General features: G+C 40.2%; 1 protein-coding gene across 5 annotated transcripts in view; it reads right to left on the bottom strand.

Annotated features, from left to right (window-relative positions):
- PRKG1 (protein kinase cGMP-dependent 1) overlaps window positions 1-21,133 on the bottom strand; it is a 1,253,946-nt gene that overhangs the window by 38,941 nt on the left and 1,193,872 nt on the right. For all 5 annotated transcript variants that reach the window (XM_035008601.1, XM_035008600.1, XM_035008602.1 and 2 more), the window contains one exon: window positions 15,176-15,272. In XM_035008601.1, the coding sequence (XP_034864492.1) occupies window positions 15,176-15,272 (97 nt within the window). The remainder of the gene's footprint in view (window positions 1-15,175; window positions 15,273-21,133) is intronic.

Genomic DNA, 21,133 nt, shown 5'->3' with positions numbered 1-21,133 from the left:
CCTTAGAATCTCCACTTCCATTTTAAACTAGGAGGACACAAGACTCGCAGGATCCCGGCTTGTAACGGAGAAGTCAGACCGCCTGAGGACAACTGGCAGAGGTAACTCAGCAGACATAGCGCCTTCTGCTGGAGTGAATGCTCTGAAAAGTTTTCTCCCGATTAACCGACATGTCTGACTCTTAGATTGTGTCTAATGGCAAAATTTGGAAATAATCTAAATGTCCATGCAGAGAAGAGTGGAAAAATAAATTATGGTACATCCCTGCAATGCATCTGTAAAAAACTAGGCCTTAAAAGGATGACTTAGCAAATGGGGGAAAAAAAAACAACACCAGAGGGAGACAAAGCAAGAGACAGACTCTTAACTATAGAGAACTGATGGTCACCAGAGGGGAGGTGGTGGGGGGATGGGGGAAACAGGGGCTGGGGATGAACGAGTGCACTTGTCCTGATGAGCACGGGGTGATGTATAGGGAAGTGTTGATCACTGTATTGTACACCTGACACTAATATTACACTGGATGTTAACTGGAATTTAAATAAAAACTTATTCTAAGTCTTCGTTTTTTTATTATGGAAAAATATCCCCCCCCCAATTTATTTACACACACACACACACACACAGATAACATATATATGTGTCATATATAAAGAGACAGGATACAAGCCAGCATACATTTTATGATCCCATAAATAATTTGTATGTACGTGTATATCTCTATCTAAAATAAATCTAGGAAGAGACAGTCAGAAATGTGTTTCCCAATATGTTAATAATGGTTTTCCCTTAGGGAAATTTTCAGTTCTACTTCTTTTTGCTTTTTTGAATTGCTTAACTTTTGTACAACTAGCATTTATCCCTTTTTTTTTTTTAAAGATTTATTTATTTATTTATTTGAGAGAGCGAGAATGAGAGAGAGAGAGAGTACATGAGAAGGGGGAGGGTTAGAGAGAGAAGCAGGCTCCTCGCCGAGCAGGGAGCCCGATGCGGGACTCAATCCAGGGACTCCAGGATCATGACCTGAGCCGAAGGCAGTCGCTTAACCAACTGAGCCACCCAGGCGCCCAGCATTTATCCCTTTTATGAGTAAACACAATGACTCTCATGGAAAATAAATTTTAAAGTCTGTCTTAGATTGTACTACCTATTTATTAGTGTCTGGCTCTCTCAAAGGATCCTGGTTCAATGGGAACCACTCCGCTAGAATCCCATGAATGCAAAGACCTTGAAAGGTTATATACAGCATAACAATCCACTCAAGTTTGGGCTGAACCACACTATTCATCTCCTTAAAGGACCTGCCATATTCTTTTGTACAACATGAACTCTCAGGGTAAGTTATAGCAATTTATATTTACTGAGTCTAAGCTATTAGGCTTTATTATGAAAGGGCTTTCAGAAAACAAACCCATGAAAATTTTGAAGGTGAAATGTAGTTTGCTTTTTATTTTTCCAGTTGGCCAAATGAATTACCCTAAGTCTGCTTCTGTCAACTTGAGATGATGATGATGATTTTGCAGTTGGGTGAGCTAGAGATAGAAAATCCGTGTGGACACAGGCAAGCAAGAGAGGAGGAAATGCATGTGTGCCTTTCTTCCCCTCCTTCCCCAGGAATCCTTCCCAGCCTAGCTGTGCTGGCATGCTCCCCGGCTTTGTCTTCCTCTGCAGACTTCCACCCCCACCAGCATGCAGGCTAGAGCCTGGGTTAAAAGTGTGAGCTCTAAAATGTCACTGCTTTTGTTTAAATCTCAATCATTTTCGGGCTTGTGATCTTGGATGCATTTCTGACACCCTGTTCCTTTGTCCTTATCCATAACATGAGGATAATCCTCAGTTTACTTGGGAAGATGAAATAAAAGGGCCCACCTATCAAGCCCAGTGTCTGGAACAGAGCACCCATTCAGTGCATATTAGCGGCTTTGATTCTTAGGTGCCTCCAGTGGTCATGGTCCCTTCAGGTCAAAGCAATGTCCTGAAAATATGAGCTAGTAGAGGCCACTGTCACTTTATGCCCGTTCCTATCCTCCCTCACCCGTCTCAGACCTACCAAGGGAACAGGTGAAGGGCCGAGAAGCTACTTGAAAAAGACAGCTGAGCCTTGCACCACACTGGTTTTGCGATCAACATTCCTAGAATAGGAAAAACAACAATGCTAATACTCCGGATCTTCCTCTTCTGTTTCAGAAACAATGCTTTGCTTTATATCGGAAACTAGAATTAGTAAACATTTCACTTCTAGCAAGACGTTACTTCTGTGTGGAGCACTGTGTTGCCATTTGAACGAACGCATCCCAGGGCCGAGCGGATCTTAAGGTGGGAATTTCTGACATCGCTTTTGGCAACTTCTTAGCTGCCGGGCTCCAGGTGGTGCCCAGGTAATGGGGACTGAAGCTGAGAGGCAATGCCACCAGCATTTCAGAGAGCTTTGGAGACACACTAGCTGGCTAGAATGAACGCCCCCATTTCTGTCTGCAGCAGGCACTTGTCTTTAAAAGGCTTGTGTCCTGCTGGACCCAATTCCTGACCCTGAAAAGGGGAGTTATGATGAGAACAAACTTAAAACTGACTCATCACCTCGGGCTGAGAGTTTTTGTCCTTAGAATCTGTTCCTCCACTCGTCTATTAGACCTTTTTATTAATAATTCATAGTTCATTTTGCAATATAGCTGTATCTTCATTATTTGGGGGAGAAAGTGGCTTTCTGGATGATGCTGTAATTAAAATGATTTCTTACACGAAGACTTAAACGGACAGCATCAGTTGCTGTGCATGAAACACCTGGATATTTGGGTCCATAATGAACTAGATCTTCAATTGTACAAGTAGAAAACAAAAACGGTGTAAAATAAAGCGTAGCCTAAGAAAACACAGCAGAAGAGGCTCATGCTTAGAGATGGAAGGTGGGTGAGTAGTCGCTGAAGATGGGACAGGAATGGACGTGGCCTGCCAAAGGGACGGGACCCTGTGGGATGCAAATCATACCTCAACAAGGCTTTTAAAGGCTTTTTTTTAAGAGGAAAAAGCCAGAAACTATGTCTATCTTCTAATTCTTGTCTTCATTGATTGTGAGATATATTTTTAATTTATATCTTAAGGAACAAATGTTAAAAATAGATTTCTCTCTATGCTTATCAATCCCCCTTCGATAAAAGTTCCCCAGTTACCTAAAACTGTATTCCATTTTTATTCCAGTATCTGTTAATGATGAACATTTTTATAAAAAAATATGATCCTTTTTTAGGACTTAATTATTGTGATTACAAATCCTAAATTTTAAAAAAAAGGCCTCACTTCCAAAAAAAAAAGTAGGATCATGCGTTATTTTCAGCAAAATATGCAAATTATCACAAAATTATTTCATCAAAATAATAGGTAATTGCTGGGCCATGCCTTTAGTATTTTAGTAATGTACAACTGAGATCAGATGCGACCTCCTGTAATCTCCTAGAGCCTTCTTTTTTTTTTTTTTTAAGATTTTATTTATTCATTTGAGACACAGAGACACACAGAGAGAGAGAGCATGAGCAATGAATGAGAGAAGCAGACTCCCGGCTGAGCCAGGAGCCCGATGTGGGGCTCGATCCCAGGACCCCGGGATCATGACCCGAGCTGAAGGCAGACGCCTAACCATCTGAGCCACCCAGGCGCCCCCTCCTAGAGCCTTCTAAAGGCTCCCAGACTCCTAGAGCCTTTGCCTCACTTATAAAAGGGGAATAAAATCCCCTTATAAGCACAGATATTGTAAGATCAAATCAGATAGCGTATGTGAAAATACTTTGAAAGTTTACAAGTGCTACCTAAGAACAATTATCAAGATATGTGGGAATGCTAATTAAAGTGGATACTTGTAAACAGCATTTTACTCTTACAGTTCATAATTTAATCTGTGTTTTAATTAGTTGTCCCAACCAACTGAAGGAAAATGAAAGGACAGGAAAAGTCTGTCTGAATTTAAGGAAGTTTCACTTTCACAGAGAAGGGAAAACCAGCGTCATCACTTTGACTCAGATAACTTCTTGGGCATGACAAACTCCTGTGCTCACATATTCAGAAGAAGTTACTATATTCATGCGAGAAAGAAAAAATTTTTAAGTGCATAGAAAACTCCTATTCCACACAGTAGTATTGGATTGTATTCCTCAACGTTTCCTAACCAAAAACATGCCAGTCCTTCTATGAGAATTACTTTTCTCTATAATAGTACTATGGTTTCAGGCGAACACTACTATAAGTCATGATAGAAAACCACGGTGGTTAAAACTTCTTTTCTCCCTAGTTGCTCAGAGTCTTCTCCCTCACCTCTCTCTCTGCACTGCACAGGAACATCAGATGTTTTCCTTTCCTTAGTCAGCGTCCAAAACTTAAGAATGAATCACAGCATCTGGTTTGTTCCAAAGGACGCACAAGGGAGGGGAGCATAAGGGACTTGTCACAGCCCGTGTGACACACAGCTGACATAGGGAAGCCGAAGGATGGATTATGACTTTAAACAGATGCCATAGTTGAAAAGCTTTTCAGACAGGAGGAACAGAGGCATGGCACTATGACACAATTTTATGGTAAGAATTTGACATGTAAAACTTATTTCATCGATGACCATTAAGTGGTTTATATATACATAAATCGTCGTGTATACCATTCAGAACAAAGGAGCATAGAAAAAAATAGCTTATTTTACCTCTGCATTTTCCTCTGCCATTTGCACAAATGATAATCAAGAGAGGATCTCTCTTCTCTCTCTCTTTGTTCTCCTTCCCATGTTCACCACAACCCCTCATCAAAAATGTCAATTCCATTTGCTTTGTAACTTGCCTTCAGACTTAAAATTCAGTTCTGTAGCAGGATATGTCTATGTGATTAAATTCAAATTGATCAAAAGCCAAGTAAGACTATTTTCATAGAGGAGATAGTTTTCAAAAAAGACATTTAACTTTTAGCTTGGAGGAAGATCAGGAAAAGAACATCATACTTTTCTATTTTTAATTAAATGAACAAATGGACTATTTTAAAGAAATCACTTGGCAGTCAAAGAATACTTGTGATTTCTCCTATTAAGGCATTAGCACTGATTCATTGACTCAAAAGGCTACCTATATTGCATCACAATCGTTTACTGGAATGTGCAATTTAAATATATCATTTCTCTTCCATAGAGTAGCTGTGTAAAGTAAACCTTATTTCACTTTGTAGTGATTATTAAAATTGATATGATAAACTTTAAATTATTTTCTTTCATCACCGGCACAAAAACAGACACATAGATCAATGGAACAGAAGAGACGGCCTAGAAATAAACCCACGCTTATATGGCAAATTAATCTATCACAAAGGGAGCAAGAATATACAGTGGGGAAAAGACCATCTTCTTCAGCAAATGGTGTTGGGAAAATTTGACGTCCACATGCAAAAGAATGAAACTGGACCACCTTCTTACACCATACATGAAAATAAACTCAAAATGGATTAATGTGAGACCTGAAACCATAAAACTCCTAAATGAAAGCACAGGCAATAATCTCTTTGACATCATCCCTAGCAATATTTTTCTAGACATGTCTCCTAAGGCAAGAGAAACAAAAGCAAAAATAAACTATTGGGACTACAGCTTCTGCATGGCCAAGGAAACCATCAACAAAACAAAAGGCAACCTACGGAATGGGAGAAGATATTCGCAAATGACTATGATAAAAGGTTAGTATCCAAAATACATAAAGAAGCTACACCACTCAACATCAAAAACCAAATAATACAATTTAAAAAATGGGCAGAGCAATCAAACATGTTTCAAAAGAAGACACACAATGACCGGTAGACACATGACAAGATGTGCAAAGTTACTAATCAAAATACAGATACAAAACCACAGTGAGCTATCACCTCACACATGTCAGAATGGCTAAAATCAACAACACCAGAAACAGCAAGTGTTGGTGATGATGTGGATAAAAAGCAACCCTCATGCATGACTGTTGGTGGGAATATAAACTGGTATAGCTACTGTGGAAAAGAGTATGGAGGTTCCTCATAATGTTAGAAATACCATGTGATCCCCTGGTTCTACCACTGGGTATTTACCCAAAGTAAATAAAAACATTAATTCAAAAAGATATATGCACCCCTGTGTTTACTGCAGCATTATTAATAGCCAAGAAAGCAGCCCTAGTGTTCATCAATAGATGAATGGATAAAGAAGATGTGGTGTGTATATATGGGTACATACGTACACACACACACACACACATGCTGGAATATTAGTCATAAAAAAGGATGAGATCTTGCCACTTACAACAGCATGGATCGACCTAAAGGACATTATGCTAAGCAAGATGAGTCTGACAGAGAAAGACAAATACCATATGATTCACTTATCTTTGGAATCTAAAAACAAAACCAGCAAACAACAACAACAAAACAGACAAATAGAATGAACTTGTGGTTGTCAGAGTGGAGGTGGGTGGGGGGATGGGCAAAAAAATTCACTTTCCTTATCAAATCATCAAATATTTTCTTGCCCCAACCGATAATTGATTTCTATGCACAATCTCATTCATCCTTACAAAGAAATACTACATGTAGCAGGTTTCCAACTTGCTTACTCATTTCTAAATTCATCACTAAAATATTTCACATAATCCTACTTATTCCAATACTTAAAGCACACTTATAACCTGAAATTTCACATAGATGGGAGTTGAGACTCCTAAGTTGACACTTCAATTTCTTTCAGTTATTGACTCTGTGAAAGCTTCAAGTCAGCTGAAATGAAACAGAATCCATATTGCAAAATTCAGCTCTGTGTGCTGTGCTCAGCTTCACTCATGAAAGTGTTTGTATTCTCATGATACTTTTGAGACATAAGGCATGAAAAACTTTATGATGTTTCTGTTACATACTGGGAGGATTTTAACCAATGGCTTATAATCTGTTCTTAATGTCTTGACATAGATGATAATACTCAAACTTCACCCTGATATTAAATAAAATAGGATAACTCCTTCCTCCCTGTTTTTGGACTTGCAATTTTTCACAAGATTTCATACAAATGTACTTTAAATATAGTTAAGCCCATTCCAAATGTATTTTGTATTTTTTTTTTGCCCGTGCTGACTTCGTCTATGGAGAACAGCCCCATGAAGCATTTAAGCCGCTCCGTCCACATGGATGTGGAATCAGTGACTGGAGCCATGACCACGCACTGGCTCCCTTGGGTTGAGCTTCTGTGATTCTTTTTGGGTGCCGAAGTTCTCTCTGTTCTTACCGTGAACTTGCAAGGCAGCTGGCTGGAGGTCAGGGGCTCAGAACCGAGCATCCGGCCCCCAGAACCTGATCTCAGAGCTCAGTGTTCAAGCTACCATGCTGTTGTGTGTCAGTGGGGGATATTAATATGAGGGACAGAGTATGAATTAGCAATAAATCAAATGTATACAGTTGATGAGCTACCCTGAAACATACAGAATGGCTCTTTCCTATCTTCCCCCCCCCCAAAAAAAACAAGAGAAACCATTTGATTTTAAGGACATGGCTATTTTCAACATTCCTAACATATAAAAGGGGCCTGTTTTCCCTTCTCATGAATGAGATCTCTCTTTGAAAGTGTTTACATGAAATTTTCAGGGACATGGGCTACCTCCTGACACAAAGTAGACTACCTTATTTAGAAGGGAAATTATGATGTTTATTTTTGGGAGGAGCCCCACCTAAAAATAGCCTGTCCAGTCGCCTTATAGTGTATTCTTTGATTTCACAGGTGGAAGCTGAGCTGAGTCTGTGTTCTATATGTTTTCATCACCGGACCTAATGCCCACAGATGCCTAGTGCCTTCACATCTGACCTCCTCTAAGAACAGACCACAGTGACCCCTGGCTGATGGGCTGCCTAAGGGCATTTTTCAGTCCTCCTCCACGCAACCCCTGGGTGGGTCTGCTGCTGGGTTCAGTGGCCTGTGAAGACATGTGGCCCTCTGTGTTGTAACCTTTGCCTGGAATGGCCTTTCCCGGCTGTTCACTTAAATCCCAACCTATTCCCTAAGCCCTGGCTGGAGTCCCGTGTCTTCCCGGGGCCTCTTTGACCCAATCAGCTCCAAATGGTCTCCCTCTTTCTGCAATATGAAGAACCTTTCTGCATAATTTAGACGTTAATATAATACAAAAGGATTTCATTTGCTTTTCTTCATATGTGTTAGTCTTATTTTCTTATTTACAAGAAGGCAGACATTCCTTAAGGGCAGGAATCACCTCTGCTATTTCTGATCCCACAAAAATTATTGAGGGATTTTATAAAAGATACATTTTTGCTGAATGTGATGTGCCCATAAATTGTCACAGAAAACGTTAAGAGTGACCGAAACGTTAACTTTCAGATATACTCTTTTATCACCCATATCTTAACCCTTGGAAAGACCTGTCTAGTGCCTTCCAGATTTACATGGATCTTTCTAGAATAACTCATGGTTTTGGAGGAGAAATGAACATTTTACTGGACACTAGGACACTGATTTAAAATACTTGTAGCGAGAAAGATTCATTTCTATAGATAGCTAGTATATAAAATTGATACTTTCAAAGATGTGTAAGCAAGTAATTATTTGTAGTCTGTGCAGACTGAACTGTGTTCCAGCTACTGTATAAAATATATCCTACAGTAACAAGATGAATTAATGCACATCTTTATGAGCATAACCTCAAAGTAGAGCTAGACTTGACTCCTGGCGATGCGTACTGAGAAACTATCCTGGGAGGTGCCTAGATCCTGACTGCACCTGTTAGGCTCAGCTAGTGTCCACTGAATGGGACTGTCCGTAGCTACCCGAATAACTCCCTTCGAAATCAGTACTATTTATCACCATCAATAATTGGCATCAGCTTAGATTCTTTTGAAGGATGCACCTAAAATGAGGGTGACCTTTAATAACAAGCCCACTAGAGGAATGGCGAGGGAAGAGGCTGCGGGAGACCGAGGTGAGCTTTGAGTTTTCACGGAGCGCAGAGCCCTCCCTCACCTGGGTGACAGAGGACGGGAGGCCTCGGGGCAGAGGGCTGCCTGCTGTCCCCCCAGCTACTCCGTTTCACTGTCCTGGGGCTGCCAGGGAAGAAGTTCTCGAAATGTTTCCCTCTTACGTGGGGTTTCCCTTTGCAGTTAAGCCGTTCGCCTTTCAGAATGATGAAACACAACCCTGCTGACTGGGCAATGGATTTCTCGCCTATCTGTTGCCTTAATCACCTCTCAGTCTCCTTTCGCTTTCCACTGGTGGACACAGCCGTCCAGTTCGGCCTGCGTGTGACGCCCAGTGCCAAGCACTTGCAAAACGCCACGACAGTGCTCCCGACCCCATCTGGCCCTGTGACCCCGTGAGGCAGGTGCTTGCAACCTGCTGCCACCCTGCCCCCTCCCTCGCTGTCCTCTGGTGGGGCTGGGGTGCAGGAGAAAGGAGAGGGACCTGTCTGGTCCATGCGGCAAGAGCCAGACCCTCACTATGCCCCAACGGGGATCCATGGTTGAAGGAAGCTGTGCAGGAACCCGATAGGATTCAGCAGACTGCACCGAACCTAAAGGATGGAGCTTTAGTGCTTTGCAGGGATTTAATAGAAGCTGTCACCGAGGTCATTATGAAGACCTCTGGCTCTTCGGGACTCGGCAGAGCAAGGGAGAAAAAAAAGAGTAAAATTATTCCATCCCCTTTTCTTAGAGCTGGGCATGATAGTTATCATTAGCATATTTTAATAATAATAGCATCACAACACTTACCGAGCTATGGTGTGAGGCACTATTTGGGGGCTTTCACTCATTTACTCTTTGTAACCTTGTGAGGCTTAATATCCTACTGCTATCTTCATGCTGGAGAATGGGAAACTGACGCTCGGAAGTAAGTGACCTCTGAGGAAATGACTGAGCATGCCCAGAAAAATTCAGAAAAATCTGAATCTAGGAGATCTGAGTCCAGAGCTCCAGCTTTTAGGTTTGACATTATAATGTCTGATTTTTTTTTTTTCCCCCTGCACAGACATTTTACCATGGAAATAAGAACAGCAAAAGATTCAGAGAAGGGAGAGCCTCTTCAGGTTTGACAGAAGCAGGTGTGAAGAGTGGATCATCACAGCATCGATTCTAGATTTAGGTCTAATACAGGTTCTTGAATTCTAGAAGATTTTTTTTTTAAACAAATGTACATGTGACATTTGTTTGATGTCGTCATGGTGGCTATTGTTGGTGTGATAAGAACCTTAATATTTTTAGAAGCCAGAATGATAGAAAAAGCTTCTAGTTAAAAACAAATCAGTGGGGACGCCTGGGTGGTTCAGTCGGTTAAGTGTCTGCCGTCGGTTCAGGTCATGATCTCAGGGTCCTGGGATCGAAACCCACATCGGGCTCCCTGCTCAGGGGGAGTCTGCTTCTCCCTCTCCTACTGCCCCTGCTTGTGTTCCCTCTGACAAATAGATAAAGAAAATCTTAAAAAAAACCAAAACAAAACAAATCAGTAGTTCCGGGCAATAACAGCCCTTTTACTGACTGCATGGTCTTAGGCTCCTGAGATGCATTAATACTGACTTCCCTCTAGTAAAAGCCGATCATGCCTCCTGTTCTGCTCCCAGAGTAACTAGAAAGGTAAAATGATATACTGGATGTGGAGCAATGTGAAGATCACAGAGCAGGGTTCAAATGCCAGGCTTGATTATTTTAGTAAGGAAGTGGCATCACTAATTTAAAAACATGATTAATATCAGTTTGTCAATTAACTAGCCCGCAGTAGGTGTATTTTACAGAAGGGTACTGTAATGCTTCGTGATTTCTGTAGATGCCCTAACTCTCCCTCTGTCTTAGGATGCCACCTCCTGCATGACCCCGCACATGCTGCTCGTACTTTGATTATTGGATTATTGGTTTACATGACTGTCCTTCCCAGGAAACTGAGTCCCTAGAGGCAGTGGCTACCTCACTTTAGACTGTATGTCCCAGCATACAGCTTGCTACATAAATATGTAACAAGTGATAGAGAGAGGATGTAATCCAAGAAGACAGAGATTATGTCTTCCATATCTTGGCCCCTATATCTTTATCCAAGTACGGTGCTCTGGTCAAGGAGGCATTGGATTGCTGAATAAAATGATTAAATATCTAATATCTAAACCACATCATCATTGCCAGATTAAAAAGGCTGATTTGTGCAAATCTATTCTGAAAAGCAAGCACCTCTCTGACGAGAGCAAAAGTAAATCAGGAATGTGACCATAGAGCGATGGGACTAATTTCCATGTGTGACTGTAAAATCAATCTCCGTATTTTGCAGTCAGACCTTGTAAATTAAGAGGATTACTGTGTGTCTTAGAGCAGTGCTTACTGCTTTAATGAGTAAATCATCTATAAAAAACTGAGTTCTTTTGCTGAAAGTGCTATTATAAATGAAATGTGGTCTTCTGGAAGATAAACAGGCAGCACTGAACAAATTAAAAAGCTCATTCTTCAAAATAAAAAAAAATGGTCAGAAAATATGGTTTCTGCCAGATAACACAAAAAAGCAGTATGGATGACTTCCTGGAGGTAATAATTGTGAATAGGACATGTCTGATATTCGCCTCATTAAAATCAGTTCTGCTAAAAGTATTTATGAAATCGAATTAATAGCTTCAGAGCAGAATTCCCATTCATATAAGACCAGATCTTCAAGCTTCTGGCCTCATCACTGAACAATGGTTCAAGTTTCTGTTAGGCGCCAAAATTACGTTCTCCTCTCCAAATTTGGCAATAAACTACTTAGTAATTGTCCTGCCTGAAAAATCCGCCGGCATTTAAATTCATCCAAATTAAGATAAATAATAAAAAATTAAGACATGCTAAGAAGCCTTTGCATATCATTATGCAAAATAACATGAAGCTAATTTTATACCAAATGATGAGAAAACTTGTAACTTAGTCCTACCAGGAAATGGGGTTCAACAATTCAAATTTAATTCTTCATACCCAATTCAAGAGTTTATCATCTTATAATCTATACTTGGGAAAAAGTTTTAAATGCCATTATAAAATTAAAGTGTCATGTGGTTTTTATGATGTAATTTACCTGATCAACATCATTGCTGAACCAAGGACTGGTAGGTTCAAGGTATCCATTTTATTTTTTTATTTTTTTTTTAAAGATTTTTATTTATTTATTTGAGAGAGAGGATGAGAGGAGAGAGAGAGAGCACATGAGAGGGGGGAGGGTCAGAGGGAGAAGCAGACTCCCCACTGAGCAGGGAGCCCGATGCGGGACTCAATCCCGGGACTCTAGGATCATGACCTGAGCCGAAGGCAGTCGCTTAACCAACTAAGCCACCCAGGCGCCCAAGGTATCCATTTTATATATTTGTACAGTATGGTGCATATGTGAAATTCGTCCATGTGAAGGCAGTCCTTTTTAATATATCACTCTATAATACTGATAACATGATCTTGCATGCATCAGTTTCAGAGGGGAGTGAAGCGAAGTTCTATAATCACAACAGAATGGGGCTCAGCCTGGTCCTCTCCCACTACGAGTGGCCTGGGCGCTGGTCTGAAGGTGCGCTCCACTGCCCCCCTGTGCCAAGGTTGCGGCGATTCACTATTCGCGGCGATCACTCTTTGTGATGACAACAGTATGTGTGATCACAGTCAAAGCGCTGAGACCAGACTCCCAATTCTGGCATCACCGAACACAGGTGACAAATGAACAATCATAGAGGAGAATACTTTTCATACCCAGTAATTAATATTCTCAGGCAGTGAGTGAGCGCTAAGAACAGGGGACGATGAATTGTAGGGGAAGGGCCGTCACCTAAACGGCTAGTCCACAGCGAACAGTGAAGACAATCTGGGCATTCTGATTTTCACAAGGGGTTTCTGGGGAAGTGCAAAATCACACGATGTGAAGATGTCACTTCAGAGGTTAAAACCGCGTGCCTCTTTTCTAATGTACTGGTTGTGCCTACCTGGCCCATTATGGATTTATCATTCATTAGCGTATCTAACGTTTTTGTAACCTGGACTCCAATTAAAATTAATTCCTGAGGTTATGGTTTTCATTAGTCTATAAACATCTGTGTGGAAGAGTAAAATATAATATCCATGAGAAAAAAATTAGGCTGAACTACCCTTGACTCTCTGCTGGGATGGACATTATGCATGTGTATACACACACACACACACACACACACAGGTATTTTGTCTTTTTAAACCACATTTTATATGGGCACCTTTTATATGCTCACACTGAGCCTTCCCTAATTTTCTGGTTAATGGTGTCTCCTCAGACATTTTTGAGGGAAGTCACTGTCAGCTTGGCATTTAATTGTTCAGCTTGAAGTGGTTTCAGTGTCTATGAGCAACCTTCAGCATTTCAAACATCCTGAGTAAACTGCTCTATTTCATAAAATACCTTGCTGGTAACCTAAAGGTCCCCAACATGACATCCTCAGACCTTTAAGAATCCACAAATTTGTAACATAAATTTTTTTTGGTCAACTAAGACAACAGTTTTATTGTCCAAAGTCTTTACAAATGATACTTAAGAAACTACAAGTCACAAAATCAGCCTCTAGGGAGTTCTGTCCATACAGTGCTTCATTCAGAAGAGGGTGGAGATACATGCAGGTATGTAAATAAACCCAGCAGACAATAAGCTATGCCCGGCAAGGACCTCCGCCCCCCGACCTGTTTATATGCTCCAACACCCCAGGACTAAGATAACACTGGTAATAAATCTTCACTAGCTCTATGAAGTTAGATTTTGTCACAAAACCAAGGTTCTTGAAAACGAAACCAAAGACTGCGTTGACTGGCAGAATTCAGAGAAACAAGTTTTCCTAGACCCCCGATTTGTATTCCTATAGCCGAAAATCCTCACTATGACGTCAGACGTCAAGTCAGAAGCAGCCTGACTATAGCATTTCCAACCAGTGTTACTGGAAGCATAATGCTGATCCAACGAAACACACTATGGCTCGAAATTTTCTTGTCTCATGTTTAAGTAAATGGGATTTTTCTTGCCTGTCAGAAGCCAGGAATCTCAACTGCAGCACAAATGGACAAATAGCAAACACAGGGCTGGGTCAGTCTGCTTTTATGGAAGGGGATTTCTCTTGTCCCCGATGGCAACAGTAACTGTTTACTGCACCGTACAGGGAGTTCCTGACATACTGTACCGCTATCTGATATCAGGGGCTCCTCCGGGTTCAGCAGAGAGGTGGAAATTAATCTGCCTTCTCAACAGGGGTTATATCCACACGGTCTCCGAACGCAGCAACTCAGTTACCAGAATACATTTTTTTTTCTGCTCTATGTTGTAATAGACCAGTTCTTAAATTTACATTTCAAAGGCTATGCTTTCATTTGGTTTGCACCACATTCATGCAATATGTTGAATGAATAAACTTGCACCAAGATGTCCCCATCATCCTCCCTGACACTTACCTGTATGTGTTTGTGTACACAAACATGTGTGAAATATTCAAACCATATTATCTAATATATTATCTAATATAACTAGGTGCTTGCTATGGAATCACAGAATTAATACTAGAATGTTATTTATGTTTTCTTAAAGTTTTAAAGCAGTATTAAACATCTTTAATTAAATATAGATTTTACTTATTTATTTACTTCCCTAGCTCTGAGCCATATTCTCTAACTTACTCATGCACCTGATCTACAACTACAATAATTAAAATGTAAATTTAAATATATATAAAGGAAATGAAATATATGTACATGTATTACATGTATGTATTATATTATGTATGTATCTACATATAACACATATATATCCCATTTCCCTCTCTATATTTAAACTTACACATAGGTAGGGCGCATGACTAAGTTGGTGAGCACTGCTCAGAACTAAGGAAGTAGAGGTCGCAGAGTATCAGCTAGGTAAAAAGCGTTTTATGGCTCCTCGTCAAGTTAATGTGTTTACCTTTCATTTATTTTGAGGAGGTTTTTCTAAAAAAAATATATATTTTTTTATTGTCCGTTTACGGGCTGTGTAATATATAGCTCACCGTACCTGTTTCACACTCGGATGTGCGGACATGAAAGCATTTGGTACGGATTCAGGAACAGTAAAAAGTAATGATGAGAGAGTAGAGGGAAATCTTAATCTAGAGGGAAAAATGCGACAGGAAGAGGGGCTCCCCAGAGCACGTAAAGAAGAATCACCTACCAGCTCCACGCGTCCGAAGCCTCCGACTCCGAGGGTGTCGATGATGTTGAAGTCAGACAGCTTCAGGTTGGCGAAGAAAGCAGCTTCGGCTTCGTATCTGGATTTTTTGATGCGAAAAAACGGAAATTTCTTAGAGGCGCAAACACGAGAACCACGCACGACCGCCCCGGAATGACAGGCTTGTGGCTCGGGGTTTACCTGCTCAAATTCCATCTTGCTTCTAGAGTCTGTGTCTCCTCCAGAGCATAATTGTTTGGTCCCCGTTGTGCAGAATAACCAGGATCTGCACTTGTTTTTCAAAGGAGAATAAGACAAAGCACCTGGTGCCTGCTAGTCACGTGACTGATAGGTCCAGTCACCAAGTCAAAGTTACATCGCAATGCTTTCCTGCGCGTCTTCTTGCGGGCACGGATTGTTGGGGTGGTTCTTTTTGGGTTTTGTTTTGGGATTTGTGGTTTTGCCCAGTTTTGGTTTTGCCGTTCAGATTTGGGATGGCAGTTCCTCATGAGTTTCCCTTATCCACAGGCTGGTAGTGGCTCCTATCAGTATTTATTAAAAGCAGCAACATCACTGAGGTCTCTGGAGCGACATCACAGCCAGGTTTTAGGAAAACAGATCCGAAAAGCGGAGGACTGATGGGCCCATGTCTGAAATGGAGGATTTCGGAAGCATATTCACATTCCTAAGAAGTATCTCCACTTCGTTTATGTTTACCCACTGCCTCTCGGCTGGTAATCCCAGCGACTTTATGGTGGCCAGTGTCTTATATGAGTGGTGTGCAGGAGCAAGACCATGCTCCGAGGGCTAGATATGCCCCATGCACATCTGACACATGCGAGGGGCCAAAATAAGCTTCTCCTGATGAGACAAGTGAACACCAGAGGCTTAAAATATCTTCTTATTAAAGGCCCTACTATTTTTAGAAAGGGCAGGAAGGCATAACAGTGAAGATGACCCTCCCTCTCACTCATGTCAGGTCAGGGAGTAATTCAGCTGTCTCCAAAATAAAGTATTTGCATAGCTCTGTGTAACCCATGACTTTCAGCCAGGTGGTACCTGATGCCGTCTATGCTATAGATAGACATGATGAATGCACTTGAGCAGATGATCCTAACGCTGCTCGTTTAGGTCAGTTTCTGGATAGAGTCACCCATAGGCATGCTTGGTGTTAAGCCGTGTCACATTTTAGCTATTCCTTTATAATCAAACACAAATTTAGACTCTCCACTTGGAAGAAATGTGAAACGGCTTTCTAGGTGAGGTTTTAACATTCTCCAAGTTACAACCACAGTTGCAGTTTTTAACAATTCTTGACAGACTCATGAGAGGGTACAAACAACCTAAGTTTTCATTATTGGCTCCCTCTAATAAACCTCCATAAACGAGGCTGCTGGCCAATCCTGATGGCATTTGCAGACTTCTCTCATTAACTACACAATCAAAAGATCAGCACAGCCATTCTGGACATGGTTTACTAGAATGGAACATAAGCAGCAAATGTACATTTCTAGCATTCCAACTGGTCCATTACTTTTGGAAAACTAAAACACCATCCCATTTAAAGGGCCAGTGGCAGAGTTCACCTCAACAGGTGCCTTACAAGGACATCTGTTGGGATCAGACCCTGTCACGGTTTGTATGTGGTCAAGCATTTCCTGGCAGGTTAGATAATCAAATTCTTAATGAGACTGTTTTTGAATAATATCCTATGCGCTTGCTGGATTTAGAAATCTCAGACACGAAGAGGGTAAACTCTTTCAGACTATTTTGATACCATTTTATATATTTCATAAAGTGTGGTGTTCTTACAGTTCCTGAAGATACTCCCGATTTCTTACACTGGGGCTCTGTCAAGCTAGGCTGGTGATACATCTACACAAGTGATCTTCAGCCCTGTGTGCGCACCAGAACTACCCAAGCATCTCCCAGAAACCACGTAATGTGGGTCCCACCACAGAATGAGTGAAGCAGAAATCTTTGGAAGCAGTACCCAAATATCTGTATTTTTTAAAAACTCTCTCGGTGATTCTGATGTACAACAAGCATTGAGAACTATAGCTCCAACCTCTCTGAGAGCCTTGGGAATTCTAGAAACCATGGGAGCATTTTGGGGAGGATTAAAATTGTCCTGGGAAATCAGTAGCTGCCCATTGAGTCTGGGGGTGATGCATTCATGCCAAGAGTGCTGGGGGCTCTTACAAACTTGGTCTGGGCTCCTGCCCTCTGATCCTAGACCCACTGAAATGACCAGTAATGGCTACAGAGCTTAAAACAAACAAACAAACAAACAAAAAGGAACATTGCCAAAAGGGAAAAAAAAAAAAAAAAAAAACCCACAGATACAGAATGCAGAAATCATAATGTAGCTGTTTTGCGTTTGCATTTCTACAGCAAAATCCGCCTGATTTTGCTTATAGTTACTCTCTGATTAACTACTGATGGTACTTTAATGGGATGAATGTATTAAATCTCATGTTAAATAGTAGACATTTTCTCTGTAGCCATTAAAATCCACCTAAACATATCGTGCTCCATCCACTGAAAGCACAATTACCATTAAAGAAAATATATCATATTTTAATGAAAAGAGGTTGGTAACACTGTAATCATACTTTGCTAACCTTGGTAATTACTTTGCTAATATGGCTTGGTGACTTTTTAAAATACTACCCAGTGGGGTGATTTTAATCTAGTGGCTGGTGAGATACATTTTGAGGGGCCTTCATATAATGTGCTCTTTTTTTTTTTTTTTTTAAAGATTTTATTTATTTATTTGAGAGAGAGAGAATGAGAGAGAGCACATGAGAGGGGGGAGGGTCAGAGGGAGAAGCAGACTCCCTGCCGAGCAGGGAGCCCGATGCGGGACTCGATCCCGGGACTCCAGGATCATGACCTGAGCCGAAGGCAGTCGCTTAACCAACTGAGCCACCCAGGCGCCCCATATAATGTGCTCTTGATGTTCTATTCTATTGTTTGTGCTGGGGCCTGATTCTCAGAGAAGTAAAAAAATGTAGGAATGCTACTACAGTGAGCTTTATTTTTTCTTTCCCACCCAGGACATGTTAGTTGCTTAATATTTTGCATGCATTTATTTCTCATTTAGATTACTCTTTATGGACAAGAGTTATATCACAGAGACCCTGTACACTTTTCCTTTTTGAATTAATAACTTCTTTTTTTAATGTGGCAATCACCCCGGGAAGGGACCTCTGTAAAAAAGTTAAACTGTGGATGATTTAGCCTCTTCAGGTATCTACACTTGTTCATAACTTGGACATACATTTTCATTCTTCCTTTTTACTCAGGGATGATTTGAAGATAATGTGAATCCATCAATTATGTTCTACTTATTTTAGAGTTGGTAAAAGTTTGAGCGGGAAAGGAAACTAAATAAATTGGGTAGGTAAATGGATGCTGTTCTATTAAATAAATTTCTTTTGCCTGAAGGAAGTCAGTGTGGAACCCAAGTTTCTAATGGAGTACCCTAATGGGGCCCAAGGAATTAGGCCCAGCTTCATTCAATTCTAAAATTCATCCATGAAAACAGCATTTATGAAAGGGACAATTGCCAAGCACTAGGGGAAATTCATATCAGTAAGAAATAAAGTTCTCGATGTTTGGTTGCTTAAAATCTCAAAAGGCATAGAAAGTATATTTTCTAATGGTCCTCAGCTTAGTTTGAGATACTGATTTCTTCAAAGAATACTGTTATTATTATTTTAGTATTATTAATTAGTAATTATTCTCAAAATGTAAAATAATTTAATTTTAAATTTTAAATAATTATTATTATTTTAGTATGGGGTGAAAGCTAGGGATCCTCTTCTCAGGAAAGTGCAAATATTGACAAGCCTTTTACGCATATGACCCTAAAACAGGTCAACAACACAAAAATGAATATACAACAAGAAATTAACTGTGTTGGGTGAAGGAGACCGAGATAATCTATCATTTCTCAAACAGCCTTGACCATAACATTCAGCTGGGGGGGCGCCTGGGTGGCTCAGATGGTTAGGCGTCTGCCTTCGGCTCGGGTCGTGATCCCAGGGTCCTGGGATCGAGTCCCACATCGGGCTCCCGGCTCAGCGGGGAGCCTGCTTCTCCCTCTGACCCTTGCCCCTCTCATGCTGTTTCTCTCTCGCTCTCTAAAAAATAAATAAAATCTTAAAAAAAAAAAAAAAAAAAAAAAACATTCAGCTGGGGCTCTGGGTGATTAGAATCCACAGACAACTGCTCATCTGTATAGGGTACTCTTTAAATAGTGAAATACTAAACTTTTTTTTTTTTTTTTTTAAGAACTGATTAAAAGGAGTGAAGCTGTCTAGATGTTTCCTTCTTTTCACTTCTGCCTATACACCAAGGAAATTCCAAAGTGATGAAAACGTAAAGCTGCAGGTATAAAGATGAGAAGAGCAAGGCATATATGCATAGCCTAGAAACAGAACGGTCCTGGAATAATCTCAGCTTCTCTCTCTATATACAACTGCATATCTTTACAGTACTATATTCACTGTTTTTAGGAAATAGGTAATAACCATTTTTGTTTTTCCATCTCTTCCAATATTACCAGCTTCCACAAAGGCATGGAGTAAGAATCAGGTGTCCTTCATTATTCACAACTGGTTTTCCATTGTTGCCGTATGTCCATGAATCAATGGTATCATCATTCCACAACCACAGAATTGGGCTCTATTCCTTATGAATGACCATTATTATTAAGAAGTAAACATCTCGCGCTCTCTACTGGAAACCACATATGATGATTCTCCCCAGTACAAAAATGTGTTGACCTTAAAATTTTATCTTTATCTTGATATTAGAACAGTAGTCATAGCTCAGCATTATTTTACAAAGCAGATTGTATCATGTGCATTTTTAAAGTAAGTACCAAGGGTCCAAAGGACCATCATAATAGTTCTAGATAGGTTACAAAAGCCAATAGTTAAGAGTCAATGGAACCAAAGGCCACTGTGGTCTTATCTGCTTTAGCCCCACTCATCTATAATCCACATAGCTTCAGAAGCCTACTCTAAGAGTCTCCAAGGAAAATCACATAAAGTCTTAGCACCTCCTAATCCACCTGCAAATTACCATGGCTTTGCCTGAGCTCATCTGTTATTGGGTATATTTTTGTTTCTTGTTTAGTTTTATCAGTTCTTGAGAAATCTATAAAAATGAAATGCTTCAGTAAACACATGGACTCTCAGCTATGACTAAGTTTCTTATTCCATAACTTCAATAAGTAAGATGAGATTCAATCAGACAATGTCTACTCTGGACTTAAAAATAACAAAAGAGCATCCTAGCATACAAACAAAAGGTAATGACTTGCGGTCCTAGCTCTGCCAATGACTTGGTACTTCCAAATCCTGATTTCTTCAACATTTAGGACTTTCTAGGAGTATCAACAAATTTACACTTAATAAAGATGAATTTTTTAATTTGTCAGAATCCTTACTTAAATGCCTAAAAATATATTTTTAAAAAATTTTATGTGATCGAAGAGCATTGAAATCTGTAAATATATACAGAAATAGTTTAAAAGGGGATAAGAACTTTCAGAAAGTGAGCCTTAAAGCACAAAAGATGCATACCTGGTCTATGATATAACTAAGATATCATGGTGCCTGTCCAGTGAATAAACACTTAATTTGGTATACAGAACTTTACGCAGTAATAGTTCCTGATTTCATAAAGCTTGGCTCATTCAGTAATTTGTAGGTCTGTAGAAATTCAGCCAGAAAACTAACTTTATAGAGAGAAAGTAGAATTGGAAACTGGACCAATAATATTTGCACATTTAACATAAATGTGGTTTGGGCTTAAACTGCAGAGCTACTTCAACTCTGTGTATGTAAAAACAGTTCATAGGTACATGTCCTTATTCCCCTGATTCTCAAATGTCTGGAGTTAGATGAGCTCAGCCACCCAAATAAAAATGAGTAGTCTTAACTCTAT

This window comes from Mirounga leonina, unplaced genomic scaffold (assembly GCF_011800145.1).
Source record: "Mirounga leonina isolate KUSES-001 unplaced genomic scaffold, KU_Mleo_1.0 Mir_152, whole genome shotgun sequence".
NCBI lineage: Eukaryota > Metazoa > Chordata > Mammalia > Carnivora > Phocidae > Mirounga > Mirounga leonina.
Note: the sequence above shows the minus strand (reverse complement) of the source record. Positions and strands in the feature narration are given on the sequence as shown.